General features: G+C 44.1%; 2 protein-coding genes across 7 annotated transcripts; one reads left to right on the top strand and one right to left on the bottom strand.

Moving 5' to 3' along the window:
* Nucleotides 1-1468: 1468 nt before the first annotated feature.
* On the bottom strand, nucleotides 1469-12597 carry atg9a (ATG9 autophagy related 9 homolog A (S. cerevisiae)). 4 transcript variants are annotated; one of them, XM_018726124.1, is made up of 16 exons: nucleotides 12487-12597; nucleotides 11255-11302; nucleotides 10810-10961; nucleotides 10659-10702; nucleotides 9990-10054; nucleotides 9641-9790; nucleotides 9393-9534; nucleotides 8338-9086; nucleotides 7603-7756; nucleotides 6842-7021; nucleotides 6254-6484; nucleotides 5630-5871; nucleotides 4626-4743; nucleotides 4286-4490; nucleotides 3763-3908; nucleotides 1469-3642 (listed from the first exon to the last, which is right to left on the bottom strand). In XM_018726124.1, the coding sequence occupies exons 3-16, from the start codon at nucleotides 10910-10912 to the stop codon at nucleotides 3634-3636; spliced, it is 2538 nt and encodes an 845-aa protein (XP_018581640.1). In that variant the 5' UTR covers nucleotides 10913-10961; nucleotides 11255-11302; nucleotides 12487-12597; the 3' UTR covers nucleotides 1469-3633. The 4 variants fall into 4 exon arrangements, with proteins under 4 accessions (XP_018581640.1, XP_018581650.1, XP_018581658.1 ...); XM_018726134.1 differs by having other exon boundaries at nucleotides 10810-10984; XM_018726142.1 differs by lacking the exon at nucleotides 11255-11302.
* Nucleotides 12598-13425: 828 nt separating this feature from the next.
* Nucleotides 13426-24037, top strand: ankzf1 (ankyrin repeat and zinc finger peptidyl tRNA hydrolase 1). 3 transcript variants are annotated; one of them, XM_018765497.2, is made up of 16 exons: nucleotides 13426-13552; nucleotides 14333-14464; nucleotides 14596-14723; nucleotides 15825-15927; nucleotides 16066-16277; nucleotides 16403-16512; nucleotides 16824-16977; nucleotides 17302-17524; nucleotides 17830-17940; nucleotides 18028-18240; nucleotides 18827-18940; nucleotides 20163-20439; nucleotides 20543-20654; nucleotides 20768-20935; nucleotides 21061-21131; nucleotides 21388-24037. In XM_018765497.2, exons 2-16 carry the CDS (start codon nucleotides 14344-14346, stop codon nucleotides 21512-21514), a joined length of 2244 nt encoding a protein of 747 aa, XP_018621013.1. In that variant the 5' UTR covers nucleotides 13426-13552; nucleotides 14333-14343; the 3' UTR covers nucleotides 21515-24037. The 3 variants fall into 3 exon arrangements, with proteins under 3 accessions (XP_018621013.1, XP_018621031.1, XP_018621022.2); XM_018765515.2 differs by lacking the exons at nucleotides 13426-13552; nucleotides 14333-14464 and adding an exon at nucleotides 15624-15699 and having other exon boundaries at nucleotides 14682-14723; XM_018765506.2 differs by lacking the exons at nucleotides 13426-13552; nucleotides 14333-14464; nucleotides 14596-14723 and adding an exon at nucleotides 15496-15699.
* Nucleotides 24038-24931: the final 894 nt, after the last annotated feature.

Consider the following 24931-nt stretch of genomic DNA (forward strand, 5'->3'; position numbering starts at 1 on the left):
CCCTAGTGTTTAAATGTAGACTAAGGGAGCAGGAAGGTGACCTGTCCATGATAATTCATTCTCTTAGGATCCATGTGATGACAGGAGAGTCACCTGCAGTGGATGGACAGGTGTGTATCAGTCCATGTCATCCTACACACCCTGTGACCCCTGACCAGAAAGACCTCGAGGAACCAAGAGGGACCTACGAATATAACTTTCTGTGATAACAACAATAGCATTCTAGACTTTGTTTTCACACAGCCTGTTTTTTTGCTGTGGGAGACATAGGCCTATCATGCATTTGTATAAAGCTCATACTTTGTTGCCATGAAGTGCCAATGTCTACCACATATATAAAATACAACCAGAATGTTCTGGCCCTCATTTGTGTCCTTAGGACTGAAAGGGCTGTGTCCACTGTCACTGCGACTGAGTCCATCCATCTGGTAGTTTAGTCCACCCTTTGCCTGAGGTGTCGAAAGTATGATCACCTCAGTCTCATCATTTACATTTATTCATTTAGCTGACACTTCTCCTCAAAGCAACTTGTAGTCATGTTGCCATTCATTCTACTGAGTAATTTCTCTTTTCTTACTTGTCCTGGTCATGGTTGCAGTGGTCTGGACAGATCCCAGAATAGATAAGCACAAGGCAAAGGAGGTTCATCGACGGGCAGACACCAGTCCACCACAGGGTAGCCACATGCACCATTACACACTATAGGCAATTTGGAGTGTTCATTTCTTGTAAATTGTATGTCTTTGGACTGCCAGAAAAAACTCACACAGACATGGGGAGAACATGCAAACTCCACACACACTGAGCTAGATTCAAACCTACATGGGAAAGCCCAAGCACTACAAGGCAGCAATGCTAAACTGGGTAATTTCAAGGGAAGTATTCTGGTCAAGGGTATTACAGCAGGCAGTGGGATTTGTACCCACAGTCTCCATATGCGGAGGCAGTGACTTCAACCACTGTGCTTCCTGTTAACCTATTTGTTCTACAACATCCATCTATTTTTCTGTCTCTCCATGGTCTCTTCAGAAAGCCTCCTTCAGCACCACAGTTCAAAGTAGTCTATTTTTTCCTGCTTTGTTTCTTCAGCATTCAGCTTTCACATCCATACAATGCTACAGAAAACACCACTGCCTAAATAATTCTGATCTTTGTTCCTGCAGAAATATCAACACATCTGGCCACTGTTTCCAGATCTTTCACTGAAACCCTGCCAAGTGTTTCTTTGGAGAACTTCTTCACTGTAGGGTACCTTGTTCTTCATTATTGCTCCCAAGGGGCTAAAAGCGATCGAGGACTTCCATGTCCTCTCCATCAACATCAAAGTTTGCGACTGTATCCTGTAAGCCATACTGTACAAGTACTGGTTTACTAAAGGCAAGCAATACATAACTTTCTAAACTTCTTAAATACTTTTTACTAATGGATTTACAACTGTACAAAATGTATAATACAAAGAACTTCAGCCTATAAAAAAGAAAGAACCACAAATGCATACAGTATATGCACAGTTCTACTGGTCTTCACGCTTGAACCATTGAAACTAGTGGAATCGGGCACATGGTAATAACAGACTATGATGACCTACTACTCACAGTCATGCATTTATCTTGGGAACATTTGAAACGACACACCAAGAAGTTGTTTCCAGTTGGAACAGGATAGCAAGGGGAACTGGCCTGTACACAGAGTAAGTTCACTTTTTGCATTTCTTATTATTGAAATGAAAAGAAGCAGAGGAGAAAACCATTAAAAAACAATCCAGATCATCATAAACCACACTGAACTACAGGATCACTGAACAAACCCCACTCAACACAATCACCTGGTGACGCTTGTGCGGTACATGATTCAAGCCCAACATCCCCCTTTGCAGCAAAACAAATGACTACAAGGCAATTTCCACAGCATCTCTGCTCTGCCTTTGCACACTAGTTTTTCCATCTACACCAGTTACAAATGATAGTACCCCCTATGCTTAGCTCAACCTTATTTTAATTTGGAAGTACATTGTACAGTTTAAGTCACAATAATTCACTATAAGCTAAATTCTTTTGGTTCTTTGATTTATAGTAACATAAAGTGCATTGATTTATATGTGTGCAAAAAGTTAGGAAGGCAGGTCCATACTCAATGGGTGTGGAATTATGTGCTGCTTTGAATGTATTTTGTGACTTTTTAGTATTAAACTGTAATCATATAGAAACATCTGTGTTAAAAACCATCCTGTGGTTTCAAACTAAACTAATGCTGGAAATGGGTATAATATGGTAATTGCCCAGATGTTTCAATGACAGGTTCTGACCTTAATATTCCTTCTCAAGTTCAGCCATATGTTCTGTTCTGGTTTAATGAGGAATAACTCAACTGCTTACCACAGAAATTAAAAAGTATAATGCATAACTCACAACATCTTAGCATCATGTAAAAAATACCAACTGATATGTGATGAATTCTTTTCAGATTGGCCTTTTAAAAGCAGGGGCATTAGAATTGTGCATTTTTTAACTAATTTAGTCCTTTTAACACTAACCCTATATATTGGAGGTGCAAAAAAATGAGCAACATGACAAAACATCATATGGACTAAAGAATACTGTGCTTGCTTATCATGAGAATGTCTTTAAACATCCACACTGTAAAGAGTCCACAAGCCAAGCCAACAGTAAAAAGCTAGTCAAAAGAGATGTGATTATGAAAAATACACAGCTATTATCTCACGAACTTTATGTTTTGCATGTGAAGCTCAATTCGTTGTTCATTTTTACACAGAAATGTGCCTGCATGTTATCCTTCGCCTAGTGGGTGTTCCTGTTTGTAGAAGTTTTTGCACATTTCTGTGCAAAGTTACAAAGAGAAGGAACACCAATACTACAGACTCAAGCAAAGACAGAAGTCACCTAAAAGAACTAAAAAGCTTGTCAAGTGTGACAGGCCAGGCGGGCAGAGCACACACCGTGTGGAAATACTCCTGCATCTGGCCCTTTGTAATGCTATCCGTAGGCCCGCTATTACAATGACAGTACTCGTTCAAACATGAAAATAAAAAGAGAAAAGCAAACAATACCAGGCATTGTACAGTGCCTAAATAGATCTGTAAATATTTATAATTGCATTCATATTATAAATATTTATATGTCATATTTCTTTAAAGTATTGTCAGTGTTCCTTCAAAAAAAGAGACCCAGAACCACATTGGAGGAGGACAGTTATTCATATTGGGAGGGAGAGGTTACTGTCTTGGTGCTCAGCAGTCGGTTCCCACTGTTGTAATTTATGGTCTGCTACCAGAGACTGTGAAATAAGATGAGGTACAAAGACACCAGTGTTATGGCCTCTGTATCCTCTTTGCTGATTCCCTGGTGAAATTGTAATTGGCTGTAATGACCATGCGTCAGTCTGTACAGCGCTGGCAGCCGTGTTTGGATTCTCCATGAGATGCCATATTATGACGGGAAAATCGCATGACTTTCGGGGTTGGTGTCTCATGAGGTCGGATAATGAATGCCAGGCGGCAGAGCAGGAATTCATTGCGTTCAGTACAAGCTTGTTCTGTGATGAGTTTACGAGTGTCAGTTCAACAGGAGAATGTCCATTTGGAGACGTCGGCAGTGGATCCCATCATGACATCAGTTATGTCACCTGTAAGGAAAAAGGCAAACATCATTAACAGATGTTTTAATACCAGAAAGACACTGTGCAGATATGATTCAAGGGCCACCTGTCAGCCTGCACGGCCCCAGTCCTCCCTCAGATATAGACCTTGTGGATGTGCGGCGGCAGCTCATCCTCAGAGCCCTCCTCAGGGACTGGGTCGTGGAGCCGGCTGGCCTGAGCTTCCTCGGCCCAGCCGCCCATGGGTATTCGGGAAAACCTCGCCATCGGCCTGGACCCCCCGCTCAGAGACTCTGAAGACACAGAAAGGTGTCAAAGGTATCAGGGAAGACAACGGCAGACCCCCAATGTAGCCCTATTCCATAGGCTCATATACAGAACTATACATTTTTCAGAGTAGATCAAAAATCTAAAACAAGTTATACCCAGTTAGCCGGTATGGGAATGGCTGCAAGTCATTCTCTGACCCACTCTGTAATATGTCTACAAGTATACAAAGATATTGTATTAAATTAAAAATAATATAAGCATTGTATTTAATTTAGTTCTGTCTTGAATGTATTGAATAATATACATATAAACTTCATGACCTGACGCATTTCATATCCAACCAGGTTACCGTGTGGGTGCTTTTCAGCATCTATTCAACTATTCAGCCTGCAGCTGATACCTGTGGTGCCCCCATAGCGGCGCTGAGCAGTGTTGTGCAGCGGTGCCCCCTCCTGTTGGGGCGTTCCAGCGCAGGGGAAGGTGTTGGAGCGGGGCAAGTTGCGGGGTGCCTCTCCATCATCTGGGATGCCCTCGCTGCTCTCATCGCTGTCCTGTCTGTGCCAGGTGTGGCGCGATAGCTGCCCCCGTGACTGCTGCTTGTGGAGCTGCTCATGGGGTGGGCCAAGGGACAGATGTGAGTTCAGCCCACAACACACTGCACTGTAACTGCTCACCTCCTTTGAAGAAAAGCACGTTTACATTTAAGAGAGGAAACCATTATGGGAGCTCATAGCTCCTACCTCGTGCATGTAGACGGCGTGGATGCTCATCTCTGTGGACGCATATTCTGAGAGGACCATGCTGTTCAGCTGGCCCTCCCAGGCACTGCTGCCAGAACTAGCAGTGCGAGCATCTGTTCTGTGTCACAAAGAACAGGAGGGCATGAGGAAGAGCATCGCCATCCATCCGGAACAGAAGGACATGTGGCTCAGTCAGGTGCAACGTTCAAAAACGTTACATATAACCAAAAAACTGCAGCTGAGAACTGGTTCTTTGAATTTCAACATGCAGCTGTGTTATTTGGCTCAGACATCTTACTCAGCACCTTTCCCGAAATTCCAAACATCACACATGGGCAGCAATCAGAAACTACATGATAACATTTTCGTGAAAATACAGTACTGTGCAAAAGTTTTAGGCATTTGGAGAAAAAAAGCTGTAAAGTGAGAATGCGTCCAAAAATAATGCTCTTAATTAATAAACTTCCTACAAAGCTTAGTAACCATCCATCATGAAGAACTGGTTGGCATGGCGGGCTTGGCCAGGTCCTGCTCTCTGGTGGGTCTGGGGTTGGAGTCCTGCTTGGGGTGCCTTGCGATGGACTAGCATCCCATCCTGGGTGTGTCCCCTCCCCCCTCCATCTTTGTGCCCTGTGTTGCTGGGTTAGGCTCTGGTTCACCGCAACCCCCCTTGGGATAAGTGGTTTCAGACAGTGTGTGTGTGTGTACTGTCTTTCTTTAACGACATACAAAACCCTTACTATAATACTGTAACTTTGTGCAAAAGGAATGCTTGGAAATCTAAAATATGCTCTTTCAATTGACACTAATGCAGAAGACATTAAATAACCATCTAAAACAAATATTTTTGTGAAACATCTAAATGCGTAAGAGTTTTGTACAGTACTGTAGTTCCTGATTGGCATGTCAAACAGTACAATCACCTTATTTATTGGAAACTCAAAACAAGCAGTTGGGTTTTTGGAATGCACAAGTGTGTAAGGTAGAAGTACAGGTTCTCTTACCCTGACCCAACCATGGCTCTGCCCCCACCTAGAGCTGCACTGTCGCTCCGGGGCAGACGGGTGGAGGCGTAGCTGCTACGAAGGTGCTGGCTCGTGCTGAGAGGGGAGAATGAGCGCAGGGCAGAGGCTCCATCAGCCAAGCCTACATCCACAACGTGGTTGGTCATAGAGGCCTCCCGGCCCAAATTGAGTGAGGCCAGAGAGGGGGGTCCGACTAGGAGGTTGGCAATCAGGCTGTGGGGCTGAAGCACAAAGATGAAATGAATCACAGAGCTGCACCTCATGCCAAAAGGGGAGCAACTGATCACCAAGTCCATGATATGACTGAGATGAATAAACCAATACACAAACACAACAGGAGTTATTTGGTGATGCTTTAAACTTTAGCATAGTTAAGGGATTAGACTGTATAACACATATGAACTCAATGTTGTCACTGTCATTCTGATTAAAATAAACAAACGTACGTGAGCCACAAAGAGCTACACTGATGCTATTTAGCTGGTGCAGTGGTTCATACAATGGTGTTACAGAAAGCAGAGTGGAAGATCAGCCCATGAGACACAAATGCGTCTTTCAAGACAGCGTTGAGAAGAAACGGTCATGAACATGTTAAAACCACACCTCTGACTCAGACTGGATGGAGGAGAAGATGTGGTTCTCGGTAAGAATGCCCTGCTGCCCACAGATGGCCTCCCGATGGACCTTCTCCTTCAGTTGGCTGATGAAGTTGGTGCTCTCACGTGGAGGCTGCCAGTGTGGGTTCGTGATGGCAAAGTGCATCAGAGACAGCTCCGTTTTGCCATCCTCTGCCTGCTGGTAGATGGAGGCCTCGGTCTTCCCTGCAGACATCCACTGGCAAGGAAGGAGAAGAAATCGCTCTCAACACCTGTATAAGAACTGGCCAATCAATACAGCGTAACCATGGCAACAAGAAAAAATATATATTTCCACTGTACATCTGTGAAGCACTCTGAACCATTAAGTACATGTTTACTACACAACATAGAAACATTTCTGATATGATGCAAACAAAAATTTATTTTAGGCAAAGAGTGCCTTGTAAAAAACAAAGTACTAGTACTTTCAGCACCTGAGTAGTTTTTGTACTTTGAGTGCTCTTTCACAGCACAATTTACTGAATAGTGAATAATGACTGGCTCAGGCCGACTTCCATGTCAGCGTCAGTGTCCCTGCTCCCTGAGGACTCACAGCGGGGTGCCCGTGCTGACGGACGTCCATCTGGGCAAAAGAGCAGGTGTCCCCGACACCCACCACCTCCACAGTGAAGTTGCGGAAGAAATCGATGATCTCTAGGGACTTGCGGCGGAGGCAGAAGATGAGGATGAAGGGTGTGATCACGGGGCTGAGCAACTCCTCCATTATAAACACCTGCGCAGGCGGAGAGCAGTGAACGTCGAGGTGAGGGAGCAGGAAGACCTCTATTCTGGGTGGAGTAAGGGTTTAAAAGATACTACGGCCAGCAATAACCAAACAAGTTCATTTATAAAATACAATATAAACTAATGTAATAATTGCATGTCAAGTAGTGAAATTGGTGAAGTATTATTGTTATTAATTATATAGCTAATGTTTTTCTCTGTTTAGACTTACAATGTTAGTTACACCTACTTACAACGATTTATCCATTTATATAGATGGGTACTTTTTTTTTTTTTTAAACTAGATCAAGAGCCTTAATCAAGGAGACTACAGCAGGAAATGGGATTCCAACTCAGGTCCCTCAAGAGGACGGCGACAATTCTAACCACTACGAAACCTGCTGCCCAGCATTAAACAATGAGAAACCAGATCTTCTCTACAATACATTATATTAAGCATTGTGCGTTAACTTCTTTGCAACACTTTCCCAGGTAAGTAACTTGAGATGTTGTCGTGATACAGAATCCAGTCAAGCAAGCGACTCCAACGGGAAATAGCCAGCCCTGATCCTGAGTCCTCCCGACACTCACAGCCTTGTACTGGAAGAGCTGGGCGAACTCATCGCGGGTCTCGTAGCGATGGGCGTTGCCCTGCCAGTGGTCTGGCATGTAGTGGATGTGTGCCAGGATGACCTTCAAGAGTTGCTCTGGGCAGAACACCAGGTGTTTGTCTGGGATGAAGGAGCTGCAGCAGAAAAACCAAAATTCAACAATGAAAGAACACACACACACACACACACACACACACATTTTCAGAACCGCTTGTCCCATACGGGGTCACGGGAGCCTACCCGGTAACACAGGGCGTAAGGCCGGAGGGGGAGGGGACACACCCAGGACAGGACGCCAGTCCGTCGCAAGGCACCCCAAGCGGGACTCGAACCCCAGACCCACCGGACAGCAGGACCGTGGTCCAACCCACTGCGCCACCGCACCCCCCCCAATGAAAGAACAATAAACCGTATTTGCTCCACACAAATGACCTGAGCTGCCAATTGTAACTTTTCAGGATATAAACCCAAATGCATCATACAATTCTTCCATAGCAGGTTATGGTCAAACCATCAAAACATCCATAGTTTTTTAGTCTCAGCACATTCTCTTTAAAAATTGAACTGTGTTGACATCCTTGAAGTGACACAACCTTTTGGTTATTGTCCTATGTCCTGACTCCTTTCACTTCAACATCACCCCTGTCTCCATACTATAGGGTCTCCAACCTATCCTCACAGATAACTCTTCGATCCCTGGAGTCCCGCTCCTCACCGGCAGACGGTGATACAGACACCCAGCAGCGTGATGCTGGTGAGGACGTGCTCCACAGCCAACACATCCTCATCATAGATGGTGAGGGCGATGAGCACAGCAAGGATGGAGCCAGCAAAGAAGGCCACATTCTTGGCCACTACGGTTAGCAGCGGAGACATGAAGCAGTTCATGTACTTGGAGGAGGCCTTGTAGCCTTTGCTGAGGCGTGACATGAGCTCATGGTCCAGCTCATTGAAATGGCGCAGGTAGCAGCGGCCATACAAGGACCAGCAGCGTGCACCCAGGCTGCCCGGCTCCCGCTTGATCACCTCCGTGTAGCTGAAGAAGGCATAGAGGATCTGCCAGATGAGGATGACGGGGCATAGCAGCAGGTTGGCCACGCCGATCCACAGGATGCGTGTGCTCAGCTTGTCAGCCAGCTCCAACCGGTTACTGCCCCTCTTGTATTCTGGCTTGAGGCTCCACTCGTTTTCGAAGAGTGAGCCAGGCCCCCAGAAGAAGATGAGTTCAAAGTTATATTTGAGCCCACGGGTGTAGAACACAATGTCTCCCAGCAGGGGCGCACGGAAGCGGACAGGGAGCAAGGACTTGTTGACCATGGCCACCATGTAGTTCTTGAAGCGCAGGATGCGATGGTAGATGTCCAGTTCAGTCAGCTCCTTCTTGTGGATGCATATCTGGTGCTCCTTCTGGATTTCCACGATGCGCGCCTGCATCTCCTGCCAGGTGAAATACGGCAGGTCTGCCTGGTTGGGAGAGCAATCAATAAGATGAGCTTCATTTTTTTGTTTCTTCCTGATGGCTACAAGCCACATGAGTCTTGTAACAATGTGGTGTCCACGAGATGATTTCATAATATGCACATGTTCAGGTCTTCTTAGTATTTCTCACCTTATTGAAACCAGCAGTGCAGAAAAAAAAAACTGGTGAAATATTGCTCTGGCAATCTAAGTTATATGTATCATTAAACAATCAATTAGATGTGCCTGCGACTCTCACGGACCCACACTCTACATCTGCTGAGGTAGATGAGCCATTAAGGAGTGACTCACCATGGACATCTTCAGTGCATTGATGTAAAAGGAGCGAATCTCCCAGTAGCAGCAGATATTGTATATGAATTTGATGAGCCGATGGAGCCAGAAGACCCCAGAAATCACCAAGATGAAAATGACGAATACATTGTCACGGATTCTGAAATGGAAAAACAATGGTTACACAAAAAAAAATCTTCTTCAGGAGAAATGCACAGAAACAGGGAGGAAACGTTTTCAAGCACAAAGTGGACATGCAGCCTTACCGAGCACCGCAGACATCCACAGGAAGGAAAGCGTCTGGAAGCGTGACCTTAGAGGAGTCTGTGTGGTTCACCAGTTTGTTGGCAAACAGGATGTCGTAGTCCACACAGTTCACCAAAAACACAGTGAAGGTAACTACAAACACCAGTTGTCTAAATATAGAAAACATATTGGATTGTGTTATTACTTCTCAGCAATTGTAATATATCCACATCAGCATTTTAAAAAGACTGTCGTGTTCTGTCAGTGCAAAGCAACTACTGATCAAAATAAATACCAAATAAAAACAGTCACTGCAATCATTGTTATTTCTGTGGTCTGAAGCTGGTATCACATTATTGTCATACTCACACAAGTTCAAATATTTCCCCAAGCAGCATACAAGTGAAGCCATTTTTCTGGTGCAGATTGTAAATGTGTGAAGTGTTAAGGAGGAAACACAAGTTGCTGTACTGTGCTGTACTTCAAATGTGTTTTATTTTCAATTCTTATTAAATTAAATTGATGAAATTTCAATTTCACAGAATAAAGAAGTACATATGAAAATGAGAACCTCTATTATATACATCATATGTATTATTATACATATATACATTGTATATATATGTATATTATATATATTATATATATATGTTGCCATTTACCAACATTATAATTACTTGCTAAAGACTGGCTTACAAATTGTTACTTTCTAGAATTACCAGGAGGGGTGGGCAACCACTGGTCCGTGGACCCCCAGAAGTTTTTTCTCCCTCAACTTTCAGCTGGGAATTCTTGTTTCTTTCCCCGGTGGCCAGTAGGTATACTTGTAGCTCTATAATAAGTTCTTCATTATGGTAGCCATTAGCTGACTGTCTTCTTTGTTTGTATCAATTTTTCTTGCTGTATGCCTGTGTTAAAGCGCTCCGTGTCACTACGTGAGAAGAGCGCGCTATAAAAATAATAATAATAATAATAATAATAATAATAATAATAATAATAATAATAATTTTTAAATGGCATCAAACACTGAAAGGATATTCTCTGAAAGAAAAGGTCCAGATTCTCTATATGATGCCATTGAGCTGAAAGAATGAAAAAAAAATTAGTGTTGCAAACCACAATTTTCAGCCAGAAATTGTACAGCACACGTTATGTGTGTCAGTTGTGTGTGCATGACGACACGTCTTACATTTGGACCCCTCCGGTACGTGGACCAGGAGGTTCTCCTCTCCAGGTGGAGAGTCGTTGTAGGAGGTCTCGAGACGCTGGTATTCCGTGTCAAAGTGGGCCATCGCAGAGCCTGTTCCAGCATCCTCTGACAGACAATCCCAGTTCTACTGCCTACACACAGATGACAGATGGTGCTGTTTGGGAGCAGAGAAAGGAAGGAAGATCTCCCAGCCATGACCAATCAGAACTGTCATTTGTCTGTTTGATCTTTAATGGATTACTGGAAATAACAGTCTATCATATATTACCTGTACCATGTATGTGAGTCACTGAGTGTGTGTGATTGCCATGCATTAGACTGGTGCCATGTCCAGAGTGTACCCTCCCTTTTGCCCGTTTGTCCGGCCTGGACCACCCCTACATTGGATGGATGGATGGATGGATGGATGGATGGGCAGACATACCAGTGCACTGTGTTACCGGATCCCCCAGCTACTTTCTCCATCAATACGCTGACGGTAAAAACAAAAAAATAACAGCCCCTTTTCATTAAGCAGAAACATGCCTAGTGACACATTAACCACACGACTGCTCCCCTCACTACAGGTTAAATTGTGCTGTAAATGCCATCTTTTCAAAGATACAGTCCTGAGAACATGCCAGATGATTAGTAATATCATCTCCACATCCATTCTGTACATACGAAAGAACACGGTCAGTTACAGCCCTTCGTTTACAGGCATTAATGCGAAAAAGTGGCGGGGGAAGGCACAACCTAAGTGATCATGAGCTGTTACCAGCACTACACTGTAGCAGTGTAACGATACTACAGTGTCACATTGGATGTAACAGTGGAGTGTAACAGTGTAACACTGCGATACAGAACAGAACAGAACAGATTACCCGTGTAACAATGAAACCACTGCACTGGTGATGATGATCATGACAGGTTGGTGCTATTGCGGGGAGGTGTGTAACTGACTGAGGCGCCTGCTCTGCGCAGCACGCCATTTGCGTAACACACAAACATTCGGACATGTTACACACACGTTACGACATCGCGGCCTTTTACTACGGACAGAAATCAGTGCTAAACACTACAGCTTAAATTTCAATCCTCCCTCATTATTATTATTATTATTATTATTATTATTACTACTACTACTATCATCGCTAAAAAATAATCAATAATAATAATAATAAATTATTAGTATTATATTGTTATTATTTTTTATTATTGTTGTTACGCGGTGGATCTGAGAAACACGTGAGAAGGAGGATCGGGACGATTTAGTCATATGTAACCGAGGATGCTGTTAGACACCTGGATTTCCAACTTCGTAGGAAACACATCCAGTCTGATCACACACGTTACACTGTTTCAAACACACGTTACTGCATTCGTGAACATGAACACACACACTGCGGCAAGCGAATACGTTCCACATTCCTTCCGCCCAGACCGGTTAAGACTACCGTATACTATGTTTTCAAAGATACGAGGCTAACCCTGATGGCGGCAGCGATGTATAATAAAGAGAAGTGTATTTCTCAAGTCAACTTGTCATATGACATATTTTCAATTAGCTCACGCCATCGATTGAGGTAAACAAAAACGCTGCATTATCCCGCATCCATGTTCTAGAGAAGTACGTCTGCGCGTGGAATTATACAACTACACCGCATTTCCGCTTACCTTGGTGATCACAAAAGATGTGACTGTCACAATAGGGGACGTTAACTAGCTTGTTTTGCTTTTGTCTCCCATCTTGGTGAGGGGACGTTTTGGTTTCATTTCTTAACATTCCCAAAGCTGTCACTCATCACTGTGATCGACAGCAAGTTTGACCAACTAGAGGCGGTGTTTTTGAAACGTTTGCACGAAAAACCAATCAAAGACGAAGAGGAGCGTCTGATCCTTCTGTGGTCACGCCTTTTAAAAGGACAGTAGCAGGACGTTGACTTGTCTGAATGGCGATCGTTTTATTGGCGCTCTGCTGTCAGAGTAGCTGATATTAGCCTTATCAGACTGTGCTCGTCGTACTCGTCTTTGGAACGAACGCTCCACGTTTAATATGTTATCGCAAAAAACCTATTTGAAATGGTTTGCCTTGGACCTCAGACATTATTGTTTGCTCGCACAGGGATACTCTTAGTTTTACTAATTATAATAATAAAACATGAATGTTTTAGTATAATATACTATAAGCTCCGGTTCCCCGCGCCCCCGTATGGGGAAGTGGTTCAGAAAATGTGCGCGCGTGCGTGTGTGTGTTTTAATGTAATAATAAAATTATGTAATGTTTCTAGGACGGTACTCCCAGCACATGATGATCTGACACAGAAATTGGGCGTATTTGTTTCTAGGCCTATAACGAAATAAACTGAACATGTAAAATGCTTCCATACAAAAAAATGTGACAATAAGGGAACAGAATCACACACACACACATTTTCTGACGGGAACAGAATCACGATATCAATAAATGGTTATCTGGATATTTTACGTGAGCTGCATGTGACAACACCTGACAGGCGGAACACGTGACGACACCTGAGTTACGGGGAAAACGCGTTTCGATAAAACTAAGTGCTTAAAGATCCCCATCGGCTTCCGTAGCGGGACTGACTATCCCAGATGTGACATGTGGTTAGGGAGTGAATCATGGTGTCCGACTGAACTTGTCACGTTTTCGTAATTTCAGACGTGACATGTCGGCAGTGCGAACATGTGCTTGAAAATCTGAGAAGCCTGTCATACGGTGGGTGTTGTCTTGTAATATTAAGCTCGTAAGCCAACGTATGATTAATAAAATTACACGTGTCACCAAGCCAGGTTCATCATCGTACCTCACGAAGTGTAATCTCTCCTGCTCCAGTCAGTCAACAAAATTTGGGACCGGAACACTGCTCGTATCGTAATTTGTTATGTTTTGTAACTCCAGAGTTTCCACTTGTTAGAACTCAGTGACAGAATACGACCCGCTCGATCCATTCGAGTGAGTATGTAAAAAAAAAACTTGAATAACACTTTTTATTTTGCTAATTTTAAAGCTGCGTTAATTTTTAAACTAATTATTCAATGACAGGCAATGAATTAATTAAATGGGTTGTCTCCAAAAACGTCTTTCAGCAACAGTTTCATTGTTATTGAGCGCTCAGGGGCCTCAGGAACACCGAGCACGAGCTGTAGACACCATGAAAATGAGTTACATTGAGGCGGTGGCGCACGCCCTGTTCTCTTTTTGTGCTGCACTTTACTGCCATCTATGGGCCCGGTGGGCGAATGCAGGTCGCGTTCACTGCAAACAATTTTGAGAATACAAGAGTGAAAAAAGAAAGCCTATTATTAAAAATGAATAAGCTAGAAATACTAATGTGCACATATTTTAAGCATTCATTACACAAGTGGGAAGCGTGGTCATTTCCATGTACAAACGGTTTAATAAGAGAAGTGGTAAGTGGTGTGCACATGCTGTTGGTGGAATGTTACCTATGGAACGCTTGTGCTAATTGGCCGATGTCGTGTTCCACATGTACAGGAGTGTTCACCATGACTGCTATACCTGACCATCGTTCGGTGTTTGACAGCCTCCAGGACGAGACTCTCCTGGAGGGCTTGGAGGAGGTCTTCTGTACAGCAGGGCTTCCTTCACCTGCTTTTTCTACAAAAGGTGCCAAAGATTCATGCTCCCATTCGATGCCTGTCATGCAGAGTGTCAGAGGCCCCGAAAGCCCTTATTGACAGCAGAAATATTTTCTCAGCTTTTTCAATGTTCTGCATAACTCTTGTTTCACGCTACAGAAGTGCGTTTGACTGACAGGGAAGAACAGTTGGACAAGAGCCTAAGACAGGGCCTGGCGCTCGGAGAGGTGTCTGAGAAGATGTTCTGCTCCATCTGCCAGTGCCCATTTGAGAACAGAGAGGAGCAGGTAAGATGGAGCAGAACCAAAGGGCCTGACTGGAGTGTGGAGATGTTGCTCTGCTCATACTCAGCTGCGCAGTTGATACTTCCATCCAAAGAGATTTGCATGGTGTACAGTTGGAGACTTTTACATAACAGGAGACAGTAATTGAAGGCGCTCAGGGTGATTTTACTGGAACAGTTTAGGGTACAGACACCTCCACTTACCTAAATTTGACTTATGTAAATCCAGATTTATGTAAAAAAAAAATAAATAAATAAAAATCCTGGCATACACGTTATTTATGGATAGCACTCTTTTACGCGAAACATCTGGAATATGTTATGCGCAAGTCGGCGTAGCCAAAGTAGGAAACTGCATCTTCCCAGTTCCCATGTGTTTTGAGCCGTGAATTCATCTCCTTGTGTTAGTGTAGTGCTTTTTTTCCCCCCATCTTTTTTACGCTTTTCATTATTCACAATGCCTGGTGGTAAACGTGCACTTGAGGAAAACAAGAACCGCCTCGCAAGCGTGCAGCAATGGATTTGGAGGTGAAATGGAAAATAATAAAGAATGAAAGTGGACTAAGATTATCCTCTATAGCATGGGAACCAGGTTTAGCCGTATCGAATGTAAATACGATAGTGAAGGATGTTGTATCTATAAAGGAGCACGTGATGATGTTGAATGGTGGGGAAGGAGAGGGACTCACGTAACTTTTGACTTACGTAAGGGGTTGAAGAACGGTCTATTTGCATAAGTCAAGGGGTGTCTGTACCTTGCTGAAGGGTACTACAGCTGGAGCTGGGAATCAATCCTGCAACCTTTGGGTCCAAAGGCAGTAGCTCTAACCACTCTTATGGATAGCATTACACATGTACAGGCCGAATACATGTATTTGTATGTTTAAATGTATTCCTTCAACAGGCTCCTTTCTTCAGACATCATCCTCAAGAGCACTATATTTGGAGCAGGGAGTGGAGCTTGAATCAGCAGCCATCAAGTTTGTTTTTTTTAACTGCCACAGCAGCCATGCGAATGTGCTTGTTGGCCATTTTACTGCATGCTGGGATGGGGAAGAATGCAGAAAGTGCCTTTACAATTTGGTCTCCTTGGGGTCTTTCGCAGATGGAGCACTACAAGCTGGACTGGCACCGCTTTAACCTGAGGCAGAAGCTGGTGGGCCGGAGCCCAGTCACGGTGGAGGATTTCGAGAAGAAGACGAGTGCAGGTGACACTAGCGCTTGGCTGAGAGCGGAGAGAGCTGCGATCGGGAGGAGTGCTTGAGCTGGCACCGTCGTGAGGGGCTCATCACATACTTACTTGGATTGTGTAGAAGATAATTGATGCCTGCTGCCGATCCTTACAGGAGACATGTCTAGCATCTCTGGCTCGGACTCCGAGGGGGGGAATTATGATGCCGACTGGGGATTTGGTGACGATGACGACTCGACCTCTGTGGATGCAGAGAGTCCTCCTGAGATGGACAGTGGCCTCGGACGGCTGACCAGCAGGGTGCTATTCCGGAACTCTCAGGGACAGTACCTGTCTGTGTTCCGCTGTGTGCTGCACAGCAAGAAGGTAGCTGTGACTAGATGTTTCTGAGATGTCCAACACTTCTCCATGTTGGTAATGGGCAGAAAGAGAATTACATCAGGTCCACACTGGGACTTATGTTTGGCCTCGCTGCTTTGTTTCTTCTTCAGCTGGACCCTGTGGGAGACCTAGCCATCTCTTTACTGAACATCAGCAATAAGTCTGTGTGGGTTGTTCTGATGACTGGAGGGGGTCACTTTGCTGGGGCTGTTTTCCAAGGGTGAGTGACTTCACTATTAGTATTTTACTTTTGCCAGGTGTTTTTTATTCAATTCTATTTAATTTATTCTCATGAAGTGCTGTTGTCAACAATGCAACGCAGTAGTATACAGAAGAACACGTACGGTGATACAAGTGTGAGTAAAGTGTGAAGGCAATTTGCTAATGTACTGCTCTAAAATATGCCATCTGGCAACTGAGGAAAGAAAAATAAAAACTCCCAGGACAAGGAACTGTTTACTGTTTCCACCCACTCCTTTCCTACGGAAGAGGAAACATATCAAATGGGTTTCTCTCACTCTGGTATCACAGGAAGGAGGTCTTGCAACACAAGACGTTCCACCGGTACACGGTTCGAGCCAAGCGCGGTACAGCGCAGGGCCTGCGAGATTCCCAGAATCGTGGCCATGCGCCAAAGTCAGCCGGCGCAGCTTTGCGCCGGTACAACGAGGCGGCCCTTGTCAAGGTAGGACCGCTGTTAAAACTGAGCCTCGAGGCCACTGTCCTGTGTCTCTGTATTTAGGTGTCCTGTTTGTTAAAGCACATTCCTTTTTTATTATTTATTCATTGGAAGAAAAAACATCATTTGAAAGTGATTTCATGTTAGGTTTTAACACTATGCTGTTTACCATGATTTACCCATTTGTACATCTGAGTAATTTGTACTGATCAGTTCTTGCAAAGTACCTTGATCAAGTGTACTACTGCGGAAGCAAGATTCGAACCCATGTCCTGTGACCGCTATGTCAGCTGCTGCTTTTACTCTTATCCTTTCTGCTGTCCATCCCAGGATGTTCAGGAGCTCCTTCAAAGCTGGTCAGAACACCTCAGGGAAGCCAGCGCCATCTTCCTGCGCATCCCCAGTTACAACAGGGCCATGTTCTTCGGAGTTCAGTCGCCCCTCCTGAGCAAGACCGACCCCCGTGTGCGCACACTGCCCTTCGCCACCCGACGCGCAACGTTCCGTGAGGTCAAACGGGTGCACGAGCTCCTGTCCACGCTGCATGTATATGGTACGCCAAGTCTCTATTCTCCCCCTCTAAGGGGGGCTTAAAAGTGCTCTGGGATGCTTTTAATTTTTTTTAAAACCTAGACATTTCTGTCATATATCTAGCTGTGTGTGGACCAGGAGAAGTTTGGGTTAAGTACTCAGCTCAGGGCTTCTACAGCTGGGCCTTGTCTTCTTGCCCTTGAATCTTTAACCTTCAGGTTACAACTCTGTCCGTAGACGCTGTAGTACCTGCTGTCCTGTATGATGCCAGGTGTTTCTGTACAAGGTGACTTTTTTTAATATAAACTGCCAACTTTCCTGGAACAGGAAGAGACACCGAAGTCTCTGAGATCTTAAGTTCTCCAAAGAAAGTATGGAAGGAGAAAATCCCCAGATCAGTCCCACGGACACATGCGGATGCTGGGCAGGAAGTTACAGGTGTGTTTTCCGAGCGCAGGTTCAGTACATTCAACCGCTTCCACCATTTACAGCATTGTCCTCCCTCATGACTGCTGTGCCTTGCAGCACCCAGGGTGGAGAATGAGGAAAGGAGCTCAGAGGAAGAGAGTCCTGCTGTGGACCTGGAGGTGGTAGAGGAGACCCTGGGGACACTGGATCTGCGCGAGTTTGAGATTTGTCCCCACAGGAGGTGCCAAAAGAAGAAGAGGAGGAGGAGGAAGAAGAAGAAGAAGGAGGAGGAGGAGGAGGAGGAGGACAACCCCAGATCCACAGGGCAAGGTGATTGAGCTCAGAGTAGGGTACCGGCACCGGGCACTCGCAGCCCAGTTAAGTTAGGGGTCGGTGCCAAGTGATGTTCCTCAGGAAGAGGTATTTCTTTTATTCATTTAGCTGATACTTTTCTCCAAAGCGACTTACACTGTTAAGTTTCTTACAGTTATTTACCCATTTATATAGCAGGGTAATTTTACTGGAGCATTTGCTATTTGTATTATTCTCTGAGCTGTATGTGGAGAGAAGCATTTACTGAATGAATAAATTTAACACGGCTGGTGAGAAGATTCTGCTAGTGGGCGTCACTAGCACTTACTGTTCCTGTGCTGCTCTAGGGCACAGTATATTTTAGTACCCTGGCTGGTAAGCGCTATAGTAATGAACAGGTATTAGCCCTGTATAAGTGCTTCGAAGACAGTTTTATTCAAACATTTTCAGCTGATTTTCCTCCCTGATTTTTTTTTTTTTGTATTTTGAGCATAGGTGGTTTGGAATTGTCATCCTTTTCCTAGCCAGTACACGCCACTGCAATGTGTGTCCAGTTATGGAGAGCAGCTCTCAGTTTTCCCCTTTGCTGTGGTGATGCGTTCAGAGCCTGGGAGTGAGGAGCTGGAGGCAGAAAGTCCAGGGTTCAAGGAGAAACAGGTGGAGGAGATGCGCAGAAGGCGATCCAGGAGGAGTAAGAAGGCCCCGACTGCAGAGAAGGGTGAGACCCGTGGCTGTCGGGCTTTGGGAGAGTAAGCAAAGCACCTAACTGGACGGCTGTCCAGAGGGAATGAAGAGTGAACAAACAATGTCAGTGTGAGTGTGGGGGAAAAGACAATGATTTAATGACCGTTTGTAAGGAACGTGATCAAGTCCATGTCTTCGGAAGGACTCCAAGAAAATGCACATGCATGTGAGATACCTGATTTATCACGGATATCCTCTCATATAAACCATAAGGTCATGTTAACAATTAACATGCATGAATGTTACATTGTACGATGGGCTTTGTTCTGGTTTTTACTAATGTTCCACGTTGTTCTTGTAAAAGTAATTGTAATGTAGAATAATTAAACATTAATGTAGTATACAAGTATTGTAATTGTTTCTATGCTGTAATATTTTTTTTCACTGAACATGCAAATTTTTTTTTTTTGCTTGCTAGACATTTTATGTAAGAAGTAACTTGAAGGAAATCACAAAAGAAAAGTTTTGCAAACAAAATTCAGTTGCTGCTGAACACCCAAACACTGACTGAGACTCAAGCAGTAAGAAATGTAGCGCCTTGCGGCAGTGTGGTAGCCAAAGTTATCGTATAGCAGATGGAGTGGTCGTTGATAGGCAGGGTTCGAAAATAATACAACTGAGTTGATGGAACGGCCCTCGTAAGTCCAGGCTGTCTGGAATCACGTCATACTCGAGGACCGCCTGTGTATGTACAGTCATGTGAAAAATAAAGTACACCCAAGTACACCTCAACCCGATTGAAATGCTGTGGCGGAACCTTGAGAGAGCTCTGCATAAACAAATGCCCGCAAACCTCAATGAACTGAAGCAACGTTGGAAAGAAGAGTGGGCCAAAATTCCACCACAACGATGTGAGACTGATAATCACAGAGAAAACGATTACTTCAATTTATTTCTGCTAAAGGTGGTTCTGCAAGCTATTGAATCATAAGGTGTACTTAGTTTTTCACACATGGCTTCTCCATTTTGGCTTTATTTTTGTTAAATAAATCATGACATGGTGTAATATGTCATGTGTTATTGTGCATCTGAGGTTGTATTTACCTAATTTTAAGACCTGCTAAGGACCAGATGATTTTTTTTTTTTTTTTTTTTTTTTATGTCCTGATGCGTAAAACCATAGAATTCGAAGAGGGTGTACTTTCTTTTTTACACGACTGTATAACCGTCTGCACTCCCTGTCTCTCACATCTTAGACAATCAGTCTGGCCAAGGAGATGACTGGGGTTACGCACTGCGTGACGCTTTCTTCACGGCCTGCAAGGTGGGAGACCTGGAAGCTCTGCAGCGCCTCCTCCAAGACTTTGCTGATCACCATCCAGGGGGTGGCGACCCTGGCACTCTGACCCTGTCCGACTTCCTCAACGCAGAAATCGACTACTCTGGGTTCACGCTATTGCATGTGGCGTCGGCGGCTGGCCAGAGGGGCGTGGTCAGGCGGCTGATGGATGCCGGCAGTGACCCGGCACACAGGTACCGCCTCTCTCACCTTGATCAGTCTTTTCACGACCGTGGATATGAATTTGTTGCTTCCGGGTGTATCTGTGTGCAGACCTATTCACCCCATGTTTGACAGGGATAAAAAGGGACGGACTCCCTACGCTGTGGCGGCCGAGAGGGACACCAGGAACGAGTTCCGCCGGTACATGGCTGAATACCCTGACAAGTACGACTACAGCAAAGCGCAGGTACGCAGAACATGCGTATCACCAAATGCACCGCACACCTGTGCAGGCTGTCTGGTGGCTTCTGTGAAACTTTGGGGCTGTACGACTGTGTCGAGGTGTTCTGTGCATCTCAGGTCCCGGCGCCGCTGACGGGAGACATTGAGTTGAAGAAGGCAGAAAAAAAGCGAGCACAGAAGGCAACCAAGAAGCAGAGGGAAAAGGAACAGAAGGAGGAGCAGAGGAGGGAGGAAGCAGAGCAGGAAGAGAGGAGGAGGTTCGCAGCCCTCAGTGATCGGGAGAAGGTAACGCGTGCACGTATGTGTAAGAATGAAGACTGCTGTAAACCGGATTCATATCCCACTTTGCCAGCCTAGGTCATCCTGCGTTTGACCTTTGACCTTTGACCTCACGATTTTTGTTTCCACAGCGGGCCTTGGCAGCGGAGCGGAGGCTGGAAGAGCAGCTGGCCTCAACAGGCGGCACCATTTCCAACATCCGGTATGGCGTCCCAACGTGGAACCTTTGCTCTTTTCCTTTCAGTCCTTGTTGGCACATTAGCTATTGTGCTCTGGTGTACCGGGGTAGTGTACAGTGTTGGTGTATTTCCTATTAATCTAGTGGTACTTTCAATCATGATGTTTGCTGTCTGGTGTCCTACACGTGGCCTTGTGCCTCAGGGTGTTTGCTGTAATTTAGGACAGGATTCCCTGTGTTGAGCTGTGTTTCTGCCACCTCCCCACCTCTGTGCCGGCAGGCGCTGCTGGTGGTGTGGTGACTCCCTGCTGGGAAAGGTCCCCTTCCACTACCTGGACTTCTCCTTCTGTTCAACCTGCTGTTTACAGGAGCACCGCAAGTCCCAGTCGTCCAGCACCAAGCCTTGACCTTTGACCTTTCTGATTATGGACTGGGTGGAAGCTGACAAAGAACAGCATGTGGTCAATTCCTCTTTCAGACTTGACCAGTCCCTCAGTGAGCCACAATATTTATTTTTAAGTAAAAATGATGTCTCCCATTTGGATCAGTTTATTCACAAGGTGCTCATACATTTAATCGATCTACTCAGGGTCTCTCAGTGGGGGGGTAACTGTCAGAGTGCCTCCTAGAGGAACATGTGGAGCTTGATATGAGGAATTGTCCATCTGTACCAGCAAGTTTAATGAATAGTGCTATCATGTATGATTATTCATAAGTAAATTGTGTCTTTAAAGTAATGCTATGTTCAGTTTTGTGTAATTTTTCTGCCATGTTTTTTTTTTTTTTTTAAATGTGTTTCACTGGAGCTAATCATTGTTAAAGATATTAAGGGGAAATTCCTTTGCGGGTATTTACCTTGATTCCCCCCCCCCCCTTCAGCTTGCAACATTCAGGTTACGTCTTCACACACACATTTAACTGTTATTCTAGTTGCTAGTATGTAATGTTCAATGTCATCTTCATCTTAAAGGTATGTACTGGGGATGAAGGAGACAGTTAATCACTCACCGTGACATATTTAATTTGCTGACATCTACAGTAATTTTTTAGTTGCCTTTTCACTGTATTATAGAACTTGTAGCCAGTGCAGTTAAAGTTAATTTCCCGGTAACAGTGGCTTTTTAGAAAGGATTGGGCACTGCATGGTGCTCCTACAGCCAGTGTGGGGGGTCATATTAAAGCAAATATGTTGCTATTAGTGCCTGATTCTCATAAGATATAAATGGAAAAAATGGAGGACTTGCATGTTGGTTGAATGCTGCAGTGGTTTGATTTTTCTTCACGTGGAGACAAGTCAGTGTTTTCAGGTGATGAAACTTCATGTTTATGGAAAGCAGTCAGTCATTTTCTGTATGACGCACTTTCGCTGTATCATTCCCTGAGGGTCAAGTGCATGGCTGAAGGATATTCTATAGGTTCAAATTATTAAGAGGAACGGAAGGAAGAATAAAATGAACTTTCAGATAATGGACTATAATGATTGTGAAAACCCTAAAGTGCAGTTCTTTAAGGTTGTGTTCATAAGAGAAATCCTCTGCCTTCTCAGCTGGCTTCTCTGTTGCTATGGAGACTGCAAAGTTGAACTGATTGATTTAGTATTCCAGTCATGAGGACTAAAAACTTTTTCTAGTAATTAAGGTTGTATATCTTGGCTGTATAATGGGAAAATATCCTTCTGAGGGTTTGTTTTTAAACCTTAATTCTCTGAATGTGTGGGAAAGAATACAGCGAGCTGTGAACTGCAGGTGCAGATAAATACAAGGCTTCTCCTTTATTGCCTATTCATTTTACTGACACCTTTCTCTAAAGTGACTTACCTTGTTTACACACCAAGCTTGTGATGATGTACCCCTTTGTAGAGGTACGCGGTTTTTGTTAGTTCAGGATAATGGCATTTATCAAGGGTACTACAGCAAGAGTGGGATTTGAACGCAGGCCCTTTTAAGTATAAAGCAACAGTTCTAACCACTGCTCTATCTGCTGACATCTTGCTTATAGGATGTAAACTCTGTGCCCAAGTATACTTTTACAGACTGCTTTTACGGTTTTTCCCCACTCTAGAAAGTTTTGCCTTTTGTTGATGCAAATGGGTTATTAAATTATGACAACTTTAGTATAATCTTGTGTTATGTCATAATTGCAGGATATGCAGTATATCTTTGGTGTTTTGTAGATACTTTGTTCCCTGCTACTTTCTGTAAGGTAAAAATGAGAATTGGAAGCACATCAGCTGACAATCTAATTCTATAGAAATCAAAGCCCCACGTTTTGAGAACATGTATGATTTTTGGGATCACATGATTCACCTGTGAGAGTAGTAGTGAAAATGGGCTCTTGCTGGGCACCGTGAATACAGCTTACTGTTCTAGTGGTGCTTCATGAGCCCTATTGTTTTCATACTTTTCCCATTTCCAAAAACCAATGGTTCATTTTGCAGTGAACCAAGGAAAAATTATATTTCAGCACTGATTTTTGGGTTTTGTGAACAGGTGAATAGCACAGATAATTAAGTGCTGCTTGGAGCAATGAGGCCATGAATAGTTGGGAGTGGACCCCAGTGGAGAAGGGAGGAAGGCACTAGGTTCAACACCCCTGTCCTGCACAGAACTGGTGCTCTACTGCCATCCTGTGTAGAATCCAGGGACTGCATGATGACTGAAGGGTGTTAACCGCTGTCTCCTGCTACAAGATGTGTTCCTCCCTGGAAATAGGGGTTAATTATGGACTCGGGGGTTCCAGGTTTCTCAGCTCCAGGCTGGATGGATGGATGGACGGACAGCTGACTGAAGGCTGTTCTGTGGACCATGTCTCCAGCACTCCTCAGTGATGTAACGATGTGTGTTTCCCGTGCCCCTGCTGTGACCGCTGCAGGTCCGTGTGCTCGCTGTCTGGCCGTACGGTCAGATTTCCTGTGTTTCAGAGCCGCACAACACACATGGGAACTGAAAGAAGCTTTGATGAAATAGAAGATGCTGTTTTAAAGTTCTGCTTTCTGCTTCCTGTTTCAAGTTTTCCAGGGTTTTGGATTTTTGAAAAAGTCATTCATTTGATGCTGATGTTTACAATTCCTTTTTAAAAAAAAAAATATATATATTATGTGTGTGTATGTGTGTGTGTGTATATATATTATATATATATATATATATGTGTGTGTGTATATATATATATATATATATTCCCTCCCTCCCCAATTTGTAGACCAATATGGGTATTACTTTATATTTGGTAAATCAGTGTTTTTTTGTAACTGGGTGTTTATAATTGGTGTATTATGTATTTACGTAACTTTTCCAAAGTGACTCACAATGTTATGTTTGTACACTAAGCTACTTTACAATGATTTACCCATTTTTACAGCAGGGTAATTTTTCCAGTTTTAGGGTATCATAGTGGTAGGTAGGACTGTAATGTGAGATCTTTATATTGAAAGGTCACCGTGTTGAGCACCACACTGCCTGCTGCTCACATTTAAGTGTATTTTTGGGACTCAAACCTGCCACCTCCCAGTGAAGAGTCCAGTTGTCTATTCACTGGACAGTTTGCTGGCTCTTGTATGAGAATAGTTTGGCTTTTATGTATGATTTCATGTTCAGGTCTACATATGGAGTTCTGTGGCCTTCCTGCAAGGCCTGATGGGCCAGAATTGCTTCCTCAACAAATCACAACTAGACAGTGCAGCACTGACACCAGGACAGAGGGTCAGAGTATGTCTCCAGTAGATGATCTCTGGAAGGCTGCTCCTGTATAAACTTCAAGTTTCTGAGTGAGTCAGTAATGCTAATAAAGGACCCATATTAGATGGCTAGTATGTTTCATGTGAGGGC

The sequence above is a fragment of the Scleropages formosus genome, chromosome 14, assembly GCF_900964775.1.
Source record: "Scleropages formosus chromosome 14, fSclFor1.1, whole genome shotgun sequence".
Lineage (NCBI taxonomy): Eukaryota > Metazoa > Chordata > Actinopteri > Osteoglossiformes > Osteoglossidae > Scleropages > Scleropages formosus.